We start from the raw sequence: 13,778 nt of genomic DNA, 5'->3' as shown, positions 1-13,778 counted from the left end.
TGTGTATGTATATATACATATATACACACACATATCACATATATACATATATACATATATGTGATATATGTATATGTATATGTATATATGTGATACATACACACATATCACACATATATACATATGTATATGTATATATGTAATATATACACACATATATATCACATATATTTGTATATATATGTGATATATATGTATATGTATTTACTTTGATTATTGGGTCCTTAATGAAAAATGGATATGCCTTTATAGTTTTATGGATTAATAGTCTGGTGTTTATGAATCAGTAGAGCAAATGGTAGATTGAATTAAACCAAGAAAACTATTCTTTGTTGGTTTTCAGTAACATTCCCTATTTTTTGGTTCTTCTGTCATTAGCTCATTAGTTCTCACAATTAGTGAGTCATCTGAAAAACAGTCTTTTGAGGATTCTTGCATTGATGTTATTGATGAAAAATTGAGACAGAGATGCAAAGTGATTTGTTCAAGGATATTGAATGAGTCAGTGCAGGCTCAGAGTCAGAATTCCTGCCTCTTGATTCTTTTCTAATTCCAATAACACCTCGACCCCTAGTATTACCTGTAAGTGCTGATTGACATGGCTTAATTCTCTGCAGATTTCGAATTTTTAACCATTAAGGTGCATTTTTATTAGGTATACAAAAATTAATTAGAGATTTATTAGGATGAAAGCTTCCCATTTGGATTAGTTTTTTTTTTGGAGAGGTTTTTGCTATAGGGTGTGTGCGCTCACCAGAAAGACAGAGAGATACAGAGAGACAGAAAGCGAGAAATCATCCCCCCAGGGGGGATGGTCATGCCGCAATCCCTTCTCCATTCTCCTCTCGGGATCTTGAGCACACACGCACACGTGCCCGGCGTGAGTTTAAGCCACCGGGTCCGGGACTCGTACCATGGTCGGCTACATGGGAGTCCAGTGACATAGCCATTACACTAACTGCTGGTCCCTGGATTTGTTTTTTGAACTACTTCACATGTATTTCAGTTTTGGAAGTATGACTTCAGATGAAAATAAGTTCATTTAAATATATAGTAAAATCCTCTTAAGAGCTGTATTTCTGCAGTTAACCTCTATATCATGCCTCATTCTTAACTAAAATTATTTGTTCATATAGCTAATTAGGATAAAAATGTAAAGGTAGAATTTATCAATTATATTTCTTAATGCTATATAAATATACATATAACAGTAAGGTAAATAATTAAATATATAATTCTATGTTAAAAACTGTAATTTGGGCAATCTAAATTACCCAATAATTCCCATAAACTTTCTTTACTTGTATATATTGACAAGGTTCAAAAGTTTGAGTTGGGGCCAGCAAGTCATGAGGTGGTTGAGGGCGCTGGACTCCCACATGGCCGACTGCAGTTTGAGTCCCCGACCTAGTGGCTTCCTTCTCACTTTCTTTCTCTCACTCTGTCCCTCTCTTATCAAATTCATATAAATAAATAAAGTTAATTAAAATAATTATTAACAATTTTTTGAGATAATATAAAATTAGCTATTTTGTCATTGGTAAGCAAGGGAGAGCTGGCTATTTTGGAAAATCTCTTTGTTGGTATGATTCCACTTTATGGTCATTATATGATGTACCTTACATATTGTATATTCTATGTCTTATAAGTAAATATATATTTACATATTATAAGTGTGTGTACATGAGGGTCTTCAAAAAGTTCACAGAAACTTTGTATTATGAAGAGATTATGCATGGATTTTAAAACTTTTTGTACCAAGATAAATTTGTATTTTTTTTCCTTTTTTTTTTTCTGAGAGGTTTTTGCTGTTGGGTGTGTGCGTTTGCCAGAAAGACAGACAGAGAGAGACACAGAGACAGAAAGCGAGAAATCACCCCACAGGGGGGATGGCCATGCTGCAATCCCTTCTCCTCAGTTCTCCTCTTGAGATCTTGAGCACACATGCACACGTGCCTGGCGTGGGTTTAAGCCACTGGGTCTGGGGCTCAAACCCCGGTCGACTACGTGGGAGTGCAGCAACGTAGCCATTACGCTAAATGCTGGTCCCAAAGTTGTATTTTAATTCTACTTTTTCGTGAACTTTTTCTTTAAAAACAAAGATTTTAGAAACAACTTTATAAATAGATTTGTACACAAGAATCTAAACATATTCAAGGAAAACATATACAGAGCACCCAGATTACCAGAAAGGTAGACCCCACTCCTTTTTTGCTCTGGGAAAGAAAAAGAACAGAGAGAGGAAAACTGATTCCTTCTTGTTCTTTTTGTTAGGTTCTTGCCATAAAGCCCATGCACTCACAGGAAAGAGATGCAGAAAGAGAGAGAGAAAGTGAGAAATCACCCCCTGCAGGGGGGTGAGCACATCAAGATCCTCTCTCCTCCCCTCTCCTCTCAGGATTTTGGGTATGCATGCATATGTGCACACATGCACTTGCGCCTGGCATGATTTTCAACCCACTGGGTGTGGGACTCAAACCACGGTCAGTCATATGGAAGGCCACTATCTTAACCACCGCACCACCTACTGGCGCCTCCTTCTTGTTCTTAATTGTGTCCACCTATGCAGTCAGTTTTTCAAGCAGAATTTCTATTCCTTTGCTAGGATTTTTGTTTCTTTCTAATGTGGGAATCAGGCTTTTCAGTCCAGCTTTGACTTTGTTTGCAACTTCCTGGTCAGGACTCTGAAGAAGGCTAGAAAGAATAATGGCACCTCGGTTTATATTCGTCCAGGACTTCAGGTTCTTCATACCCACATGCTCTACAAATGTTTTTGCAAAACAACGTTCTCTTCCATTTTCTTTCATCTTTTTTTTTTTTTTTTCCACCTTGTTCTATTAACCACTTCAGTATTAGGATGTTCTGCAACATGAAGCTCTCCGTCCCTGCCTCCAGGGTGCAGTTCTGCTGCTGCCAAGCTGGCGATGGCGTCCATGGCAGGCTGGACGCCCCTGGTGGCAGATCCCAGAATGTCGGCCAATACACAGGCAGACTTATCTAGCACCTTGTCTTGGGCATGTCCTTGCAGGTAGCTTAACAAAGCTGGAGAAATGGATTCCAACAGCTGGTGTCGGCGGAGTTCTGTGTCTTTCTTACTGTGTGCATTTCTGTCCCCTTTCTGCAGAACTCCAATGATTTCTCGGCCTGTGTGTGCAGGATCTCTGGGGCTTAGGAGATATAACAGGACCTTCCTTCCATATTTGTCAGCTACTATGTTAGGTGGAAGAACTGATCATTTCTGATATGCTTATCTGCTTCACAAGCTTAGTATCATCAATATAGTTGAATGCCACCAGTAAAACCAAAGGGGCATACTGGCCATTAGCTACCGTCTCACCGTCTCTACGTAAGTCTTCATTGTTTTCACAGTTACTTTCCTGTCCTTGGGCGTACCATGCCTCCAGGCAGTGGATGGCCACTCTGGCGCCTTCGTGTGTGTGCGCGGGCACCAGGTATACCACTGCTTCACCGATGGCTTCAATCAGTTCTGATCTGAATTTTGGGGGTGCAGAAGTAAAAAAGTCCAAGAATACTTTATGCACTAAGGAGTGCTTAATCACAGCTTCCTTCTGGACCATTGGAGTTAGAATCTGCTTCGTTTCATCCATAATGAGTTCTAATTTTTCAGGCTTTGCCTCTAACACGCTGTCCAGAGTTGGGTGATCTGCTGACTTGTAAAGCCGAAGCGTGTCCTCGTAGAGCTCCTCTGTCAGCACGTTCCTCTGCTCCAGGATGGCTTTGTCATTGTAGGCGTGCTCCACGATGGCCGACGCTTCTGCGTGTCGCAGCATCTTCCGCACATGGCCTTCACAACTTCTGATTATCTCTGCAGTCTGTGGTTTCCTCCCGTACGTGAGAAACTTCTTAACAATATTTCTGGAGTATTTGGCTTTACTTAATTCAACCAAATCACCTCACCGTTCTTCAAAAGCCTGTTTTCCCGGCTCTTCATCACCATACTGAATGTAACACTGCATCACCCCCGTTGAATCGTGTGCAAATGCAATAGTTTTAATTTTTCCTTGAATCAATTTCTGTCAGTCATTCATTAACTTTACTCCTTTTTCTTTGTCACCGTCTTTTCCTTCTTAAGATCTCTCAGAGCTGCTTGGACCAGTGACAGTGTCATAGTTGGTTTTATCACTAAGTTGCCTGCTCTGCTTCAGGTCTTCTTCTTCTTTTTGAAATCATCCTTTTTGGGTTTCTTGGCTGCTGAGTCATCACTTTGTCTGACTGGAATTTTCCCTTCTTGTTGAATTTATTTGCCTGTTGGAATTGTTTTTAGGTGCTTTGTCCCTTTGTTGCTTATTCTTGAAGTGCTTTACAACCTTTTCCCCAGGTTTTGTGGCACTTTTCTCAAAGTTCTTTGGTGTGATTTTAGGTCCACCTGCCTTATTAAATTTCCTTGGGAATGTCTTTGAAGAACCAGAGTCACTGTTTTTATGGAATCTCTTTTTTTCTTGCAATGCCTTTGTATTCCTTCCTGTTATTATTATTTTTTTTTTCACTTTGACTTCCATCATATCAACTTGCACACATGGGGTTGAAGTCCTTCATGAACTTTTTGCAGTCCTCTCATACATGTATGTGTGTAGACACATGGACACACTCATATACATACAACACAGAGAGAGAACTTCAGCAGCTCATTAGAAAATGAAGTCATGGCTCAAGGAATCACCTATTACAATAATTTTATTCAAATATATATATGCAGAAAAAGTATATGCATTATATCATGAATTTTAATAAGCAGAATATACTGTAAGAGGCATATTCATCTTTGATTAATCAAAAATATTGAGAGCTATTATAAAATGTATTATTAGGAGGTTTCAGTATATGACTAAATAAGAAAAATAACTTTAAAAGCAGGAACTACTTGCTAATACTTAAAAAATGTTTTCCAGGTCTCTTTGATGTTATTTACAACAAAGGAAATATATGCATTTTCCAAAGTCATGAAATGAAGCCTCTTTGTCTTGCTCTTGACAATGGCTTTGTCACTGGAATGGTATGTGGTAAATTTTCTCTTTGCCTTATAGCAATTGTGTCATAGCTATTAAAGGACTTCAAAAAGTCTGTGGAAAAATGAAGTTAAACCATGAGTTTATTTTGGGTCAAAAAAGTGAAATCTGGGACCAGCAGATAGTATAGAGGTTGCATCTCTGGACTCCCACGTGGCTGACCACAGTTTGAGTCTGGATCTGATGGCTTGCAAATCACACAGGACATGTGTACATGCCTGCCCAAGATCCCAGGAGGAGAATGGAAAAGAAGGGATTGCAGCGTGACCATCCCACTGGGGAGTGATTTGTCACTTTCCCTCTCACTGCATCTGTCTGTCTCTCTCTCAGGCAAGCACACATAGGCCAGAAGGCAGAAAAACTTCTAAAAGAATGTTCAAATCTATATGTAGTTTTTGTTGTAAAATGAATTTTCTATGAACTTTTTTTTCAGAGAGTTTTTTGCTGTAGGGTGCATGCACTCACTGGAGAGACAGTGAGAGACAGAAAGCGAGAAATCACCCCCCAGGGGGGATGGTCACGCCGCAGTCCCTTCTCCTCCATTCTCCTCTCAGAATTTTGGGCATGCATGCACACGCACCCAGTGTGAGTTTGAAGTCACTGGGTCCCAGACTCGAACTGCCTTCAGCCAAGTGGGAGTTCAGCGTCGTAACCGCTATATCATCTGCTGGTTCCTTCTATGAGCTTTTTAAAGACTGCTCTTATATGTACCATATTTTTGCATAAGGTACTTTTATAAGATTATCAGATCATATTTTCCTTTGGCTTAGATTTGCATTTTCTTTACTAAAGTTTGAGATTCTGATGCATGGATGACTCTGAATTTCAGAAATCAGAATTAAGACAAATATATTATACTGACTCTTTAATGTTCAAAAATTTGAAAAATTTTATTTATCATTATCATTATTATTATTATTTTTTAAAAGAATTATTTTCTTTAACTTTAATTAATTATTTAATTAATTAGTTTTAATCTGACCAGAGAGAGACACAGAGAAAGAGAGAAAGTGAGAATGCTAGCCACCAGGTCTGAGACTTGGACTGCAGTTGGCCATTTGGGAGTCCAGTGCCCTTAACTACACCACCTGCTGGTCCCATTATTATTTTTAATTTGACCAATTATTTTTTAAAGAATTATTTTCTTTAACTTTAATTAATTATTTAATTAATTAGTTTTAATCTGACCAGAGAGAGACACAGAGAAAGAGAGAAAGTGAGAATGCTAGCCACCAGGTCTGAGACTTGGACTGCAGTTGGCCATTTGGGAGTCCAGTGCCCTTAACTACACCACCTGCTGGTCCCATTATTATTTTTAATTTGACCAAAGAGAGACAGAAGGAGCAAGAGAGAAGGAAAATGAGAAAGCAAGCCACCATGTCCGACACTCGAACTGTAGTTGGCCATGTTGGAGTCTAGTCCTTAACCACCACTCCACCTGCCGGTCCCAATATTCAAAATTTTAATGAGCATTCAGAAGGAGACAGATTTTCTAATGGCCCCTTTAGGGACCATATTGTTAGTAATTAGTCATTTTTTCTAACTATGCTTTGTGTTGCTTAGTCTAGGTCTAAAAGTAGCTTTTAATATATAAAATTGTCTTTAAAATGTATGCATGTTATTTATTTTGAAAACTGACTGTAGGGTAATTTTAGTTTTCTGTTTTATGCGCTTAATATGTATTATAATATATAATTCTTCAACCTACCTGTGAGAGAGTCCATTTTTATCCCTATTTAACAGAAGAGCAACATGAAGGATAGATGAATTTAGTTGCGAGGGCCACAAGCTAGTAAGTGTGGAAGCAGAAATTGAACACAAGCAAGGCGACTCCAACATTCATGCTTTCTCAGACAATATTAAACTATATTGCATAATGATTTTAGCTCATAGCACATTATTTTTTATTTTTATTTTTTAGAGAGAGATTTTTGCTATGGGGGTGTGTGAGCTTGCTTGAGAAACAGAGAGAGTCAGAGAGACAGAAAATGAGAAGCCCTCCCCAAAGGGGGAATGGCCATGCTACAGCCCCTTCTCCATTTTCCTCTCTGGATTCTGGGCGTACGTTCACACACACCCAGTGTGAGTTTTAAGCTGCCAGGTCTCAGACTCAATCCACGGTCAACTATGTGGGAGTCCAGTGACGTACCCATTATGCCACCTGCTGGTCACCATAGCATGTTATTTACCTTAAGGAAAAAAGTAATTATTAAAAAAGAAACTTAATGTCATGTGTAGGCCTGGAATTCAGACCAAGCGATGAATCTGCCAGGCCTTTCCCATGAAGCCCATTCTCTTTTGCTCTGAATTATTAGTAAGGTGCCCTACACTGTATTTCAGAGCGTATTCTTTTTTCTTCCTATTTTTTTTTTTTTGGAGAGGTTTTTGCTATAGGGTGCGTGCACTCGCCAGACAGACAGAGAGAGACAGACAGAAAGTGAGAAATCACCCCCCAGGGGGGATGGCCACGCCGCAATCCCTTCTCCTCCATTCTCCTCTCGGGATCCTGGGCACACACGCACATGCGCCCGGCGTGAGTTTTAAGCCACCGGGTCCGGGACGCAAACCACGGTTGACTACGTGGGAGTCCAGCGACACAGCCATTACGCTAACTGCTGGTCCGTCAGAGCACATTCTGATTGCAGAGACCTGGTCATAGTACATGCTTGGTGAAAAGGAATGTAGGGTATGCAAGTACTCAGTTCAACTAGGGATGAGAACATATCCCATTCGTCTTGTGTTTCTGAAGTGAAATTGAATCTACTTCTAAGCCCCTGTCCCACTAGGCTGTAGTAGGCTGGTGGGAAAGCCTATATTAGTTATGATAAGCCATCTTGTTCCATATAGGAGTTCAGCTGGTGTGAGGCCAGGAATACCTGGTGACAGCTTTTGAAACTATGGTCTGTGTGAGCCACTGTGATGTTCTCATGTGTGTCAGGTGGTTTCTCGAAGGTGAATAGCCTGGTCGCTTCCCCGCTGTACTTGGATGTTGAAAGTTTACCGAGGTTGGTGGGTTAGTGTCTTGAGTCCAGCTACTCAAAGGCACCAATGAGTCCTTTCTCTTTAGGCCCCACTACTTCCCTGGGTCACTGACGGGAGACGGGGTGGGACCTCACACTGCCTGAACCATGAATGCCTCCCTGTAGCATAACCTCCTCGGTTTGTTTCGTTCTTTCAAAGCAAAACAGGAACAAAATCTGTTCAGTTCAGTGTTCAGTCCCAAATAGTCTTGAGTTGGGAGGATACAAATGAAGAAGATAAAACTACGCAATCACAAAATACATATTAGCACCTCATTAAATTATCCTACCCCTGGAGTTATTTTTATTGTTACCAGACACTCTGCTTTAGATTCTGAGAAGCCAGGAGAAGAAAAGTCCGTGACTTAGGTCACTGGAAATAAGACTGGAGAATAAAAGGGACTGAATTACAAAAGCAGGACTGTAAGCAGTGCAAGGATTTTGTAAAGTAGACCTGTGGGTGCATGTCATGTCGACACACTTTACGTTTTTCTCTTGGTAGTTCAGGTTTGTTTTGTGGTTGTCGCTCTGTTTCCCTTTTCGTTTTAGGCTGGTGGTGGAGCTGCCACTGAGCTACGGGTGCTCTATCAGCCCAACCGCTGCGCCATTCTCGAGTCCACGCTGGTTGCAGGCCACACAGTTATTTTTGATCGCCACGGCAAAAGAGCTGATGAATCAGCAGCAGGTTATGCAGACCTCTCGAAGGAATTTGTGATTTTTGTCAAGGTAAAATGGAGGACAGTTTATATTGCTAAGTAACACTTTCTTTTGCCCTGTTAAAGCAGATTCTTCCATTGTCATGAGGCTGTAATCAGATCTCTCTCCACTAGGTGGCGTTGGTGCTTGTTACTCAGACTTTGAATGGCAATGAAAACCAGTTTTACCACCAGTAAAACTGATGGGACCATATCTAATTGAAGTTGGTGTTTAAGACTTTATCTAATTGAAGTTGATGGTTAAGACTTTGAATGTTTTCACATTCTAAATAAAAATGTGGAGAATGTTACATTTGGGAGCCACATCAATGTGTATATTTAACTTTTTAACATTAGGATTTATATCCTTTGACTATTACATATATGTGATTATTTTATAATACTTTATGCTTTTTTCTTAATAGTATGTGTTTGTGAATTTATTAAAAAATAATACTATTATTTTAATATAGTAGTTATCACTTATGGGGTTGCCTATTTTGTGCCAAACACTTTCCTGGGAGTTTTATCACATACAGGACTAATCATCATTAAAATTCTGACAGATATTGTTATCTGTACTTAAAGATGAAGAAAAAATGTCAGGGAAATTCATAATCTTGACTAATGTAACATAACTAGTGAATTGTGAGTCATGATTCAAACTGAATTCTATTTATCATTAAAGCTTTTTATACTTACTGTATAATACATACTTTCTCACATTATTAGTTTTCCTAAAACTACATAATTTAACCTATAGCATGCGTTTTAGTTTAAGGTTAAGCTGAAGGTTAATAGTTTACTAATAATTGAATAAAAAGATTATGAGTATGCACGTACATGTATCTATGTGTATTTTTATTATTGAGCATTTCATCTCATTTTATTTGATCACTTCTGCATGTGAAACTATAATATATACTTTGACATACCCTTTTACCACATTTATTATTATTATTTTCTTAGCTTAGAAAATTAGAGATCAAGTTTAAGGGTCAGAGTATAAACGGTCAAGACCCTGGGAACATACTTCTAAATTTCTTTCCAGAAATGTACCAATTTTTACTGTCATGAAAGTTAAGCCAACTATGAAGTTCAAAGAAACAGACTATACTACTGACCTCACTTCTGACACCACGCAGAGGTCGAGCCCCCCCCCGCCCCCATGGCGCTGTCAAGGCTTGATAATTCAGTAGAACTCCTAATACTGAAAGCTGTGCAGTTTATTACAGAGAAAGGGTTCAGATTAAAATCAGCTGGAAGTCCTCCCCTCACGGAGTCAAGACAGAGTGGCTTTTCTTAGCATTGGTGTTGACAACAGGCAAAGAATATTGCCAGCCAGGGAAATCCGTCTGACCCCTAGTGTCTAAGTCTTTGTCGGGGCTCCATCCTGTGGCCAATCTTAGTCTCCAGCCACTTTGGGGAAAATTCAACTCCTTTCTACCCAACCTCATCAGCAGTGCAGGATACCCATCTCATTGTTCTCAGTGTTGAGTATGATCCCTTTCTCTTCCTTCCTTTTTTTCCTTCTTCCTTTTCTTCTCCTTCCTTCTTTCCTTCCTTCTTCCTTTTTCTCTTTTCTTTTTTCTTTTTCTTTCTCTCTCCTTTCTTTTTCCTTTCTTTCTCTCTCCTTCCCTCCTTTCTCTTTCTCTCTCTCTCTTTCTTTCTTCCTTTCTTTCTTTTCTCTCTCTCTCTCGCTCTCTTTCTTTCTTTCTTTCACTCTCCTTCCTTCCTTCCTTCCTTCCTTCCTCCTCTCCTCTCCTCTCCTCTCCTCTCCTCTCCTCTCCTCTCCTCTCCTCTCCTCTCCTCTCCTCTCCTCTCCTCTCCTCTCCTCTCCTCTCCTCTCCTCTCCTCTCCTCTCCTCTCCTCTCTCTTTTCTTTTCTTTTCTTTTCTTTTCTTTTCTTTTCTTTCTTTTCTTTCCATTTCTTCCTTCTCTCCCTCTCCCTTCCTTCTTTCTCTTTTTCTCTTTACTTTTTCCTCTCTTTCTTTCCTGTCTTAATTTACCTGAGTGCATGTGCACTCAGTGAGAGAGAGGGGGAGGGAGGAAAGTGAGGAAGCAGACCCTCATGGAGAATGGTCACAAGGCTATCCCGTCTCCATTTCTCCCTCTCATGATTTTGGGCACACATGCACACGTGTCCAGCATGTTCTGCAAATCACTGTGACCAGGATGCAAACCACACAAGGGTTCGGGGGATCCAGCTTCCTTAACCACCTGGCCACCAGCTGACCTGGGTATGGCTCTTGAAAAGAAAATCTTTGGGAATTTTTAAAAAGAATAAACATCGACTTTTAGCTTACATTTTTGGCTACCAGTGTGTATTGCCTTTCCAGATGTTTATTCACATTTGTATTTCATCTTTTGTGATTTGTGTTGTCTTTACCCATTTCTCTACAATATTGGTGTATTTCTAATTAGCTTTCAAGAGCTTATATAGCTTTCTTTTCAATTAGTGATTATATAAGATTTATTTAAATATACCTTAGTTGTATTTGATCACTTTTCATTCATTCTTGCATGCATACATTTAACTAATATGCATAGAATACATTCCATAATTCAAGTATTCATAGCATACTTTTAATATTCTGCTTTTTATTAATTTGTTCCTAGTGATCATAAATTCTTGAAGAGAAATATTTGCAGTTTATTTCTCTATTTTAAATTGATTTAATTTAATAATTTTTATTACATGCACTACTTTTTTTTTTTTTTTAGGTTTTTGCTATAGGGCGAATATTCTCGCCAGAGAGACAGAGAGACAGAAAGCAAGAGATCACCCCCCAGGGGCGATGGCCTCATTACAATCCCTGGTCCTCCGTCCTCCTCTTGGGATTTTGGGCATTCACGCACATGTGCCTGGCCTGGGTTTTAAGCCTCCCAGACCAGGACTTGAATTGCTGTCAACAATGTGGGAGTCCAGTGACGTAACCATTATGCCATCCGCTGGTCTCGCAGTTTGTATCTTTTTAAAACATCTCCGTAACATCCAGTGTTGACCCTTACACTCTCAATAAATAGTCATTGGTGTAAGTCAGTCTTCTTTGGCTTTGTATAACTGTCAAATTCTTTCTTTCTTTCACTCTATTTCAGCTACCAAGCTCCCAGGAACATCCTCTCACTGTAAGCTCTGTAAGAGGACTGGCTCCTTAGCCACTTCCCTCTAGGACACAGGAGCCTGTTATTGACTACTTTTCTGTTTTGCCTTTTCTCGGAAGGGTGTGTTTCTCAACAGTGCAGTGGTTCTGCTCTCAACAAGCCTGTGTCAGGCCCTGTGTCTCCAGCCTGACGGAAGCTGCACTGGAGTTGGAAAACAGTCTGAAGAATCCTACTGGAAAGTGCATAAAATCAGCTCTGGGATTTGCATGTTTGAAAGTGTGAAAAATGTGGGGATGTATCTGCGGATTAAGGATGGTCGCTGTGATGGAACGGTAAGCATCTGTTTTTTTCCCCTCCACAAATGTTTAAGACGTTTGCCAGCCATAGACTCGAGAACAGCACTTTCTGAGTGCTTCATTTTTTATTTTACCTATGAACATTTTCAAAATTGCATGTTGTATGTGCTATCTTTCTTGAATGGTACTTTTAATAAGTGGGGAGGACAGGTGCGTGCCTGATGTGGTCAGCGAGGACTCCTGACCTTCTAGGCAGTGCTTCTGAACATCATGTGCATGCAGACACCTGCGAGTTATGTGAGAAAGCAGGTTCTGACGCAGAAAGACTGGGGCTGGGATCTGAATGTCTACAGTTCTCCGTCTCAGGCTGTCGCTGCTGAGGCTAGTCTGCAAACTATGCTCTGCGAAGTCCCTGCTCGTGAGTTCCCTTACCTTTTCTTGGTCTACATTTACACCATTGGAAACCCTGCATTTTGACTAAGGAAGTAATTTTAAATTCTAAATATTAGGGATCCTTCTTTAAGCCTTAGGAGGGGCATGCAAGGTAATTACTGTAACAGTTTTAAATTAATGATTTTCTGTGGGCTAAAGGCACTAAAGGACTTCAGGTTTCATTTTCCTATTAATACTTTCTCCATCGATTCTGCCTTCGTTTTTGCTTCACAGGGCATGTGTGTTCACCACAGAGACAGAGAGAGAGCATGCCTCCATGGGATCTGTTCATGCTGCAGTTCTTCTTCCTGCATTTCTTCATGTCATCAGGATTTGGGGCACATATGCACGTGTGCCTGGTGTAGTTTTCACGCCACTGGGACTGGAATCACACCATAGTTGGCCATATAGGATCAGGCTCCCAGTGCACAGTGCTTATCCATTGTGCTATAGGGCTGGCCTTCTCTTCATCTACCCTTGTTTGAAATAATTTAGTTTTAATTGTATCTTTTGGATAAATTCAGAGATACCTTCTTTCCTTCCCCTGCCCCTCCCTCTCCTCTTTCTCCCTTGTGCTGTGGGTTAACTCAGCTCTGTCTGATTATGCTGAGAAAATGGAATTAAATCCCTGGCATTCAAATGAGATAACCTGGCAAGTGCTGGAAGGTGGGTGGAAACACGTTAGTATTATTTCAGCACAGAGGAACTATTTTTCAGAGAGAGAATGTGAGTGCAATCCTAGTTTAGTAACTTGCTCAGAGTCCGGGAGTGTTAGAACTGAGACTCTGTCCAAGTCAGCCTGCTTCCTGTTTCCTTTGTGGAGGACTGCGAATAGCAGCATTGAGAGAAAGGGCTCACCGCTGCGAGGAGACTAGGGTTAGGGTACGCCGGCAGCATGGATTCCAAGCTCAAGCACCAAGTTTTCCTCTTTGGTATTTTTGCAAGCACCAGCTTTGCCTACAGCTTGTCTGGCAAGCGATTGGGTCGCAGGTGAATCAGTGGGAGAACACTCTACCTATTCCAGCTTGCTGTGCTTTGTGACAAGGCTGGGAACCCTGCACTTCCCCCACCCCGACCCCGTGGGCTTCTCAGAGGAAACGCTGGGTTTGGGATTTCCCATGCACTTGAAGCTGAGGCAGGCAATCATGTATTATAGGAGATTCAAACCCAAGTATCATTTCTTAGAGAGTATATATATATATAT

The 13,778-nt window shown here is 40.4% G+C and overlaps 1 protein-coding gene and 1 pseudogene across 1 annotated transcript in view; one reads left to right on the top strand and one right to left on the bottom strand.

Annotated features, from left to right (window-relative positions):
* Positions 1-2,561: 2,561 nt before the first annotated feature.
* Positions 2,562-4,523, bottom strand: LOC102496460 (pumilio homolog 3 pseudogene; annotated as a pseudogene).
* A 443-nt stretch (positions 4,524-4,966) lies between these two features.
* The window catches only part of LOC102475442 (uncharacterized), an 84,972-nt gene continuing 76,160 nt past the window's right edge, over positions 4,967-13,778 (top strand). The window contains exons 1-3 of the mRNA XM_027773871.1: positions 4,967-5,014; positions 8,597-8,773; positions 11,966-12,178. Coding sequence (XP_027629672.1) covers positions 4,967-5,014; positions 8,597-8,773; positions 11,966-12,178 — 438 coding nt within the window. The remainder of the gene's footprint in view (positions 5,015-8,596; positions 8,774-11,965; positions 12,179-13,778) is intronic.

The sequence above is a fragment of the Tupaia chinensis genome, unplaced genomic scaffold, assembly GCF_000334495.1.
Source record: "Tupaia chinensis unplaced genomic scaffold, TupChi_1.0 Scaffold000046_3, whole genome shotgun sequence".
NCBI classification, from domain to species: domain Eukaryota; kingdom Metazoa; phylum Chordata; class Mammalia; order Scandentia; family Tupaiidae; genus Tupaia; species Tupaia belangeri.
Note: the sequence above shows the minus strand (reverse complement) of the source record. Positions and strands in the feature narration are given on the sequence as shown.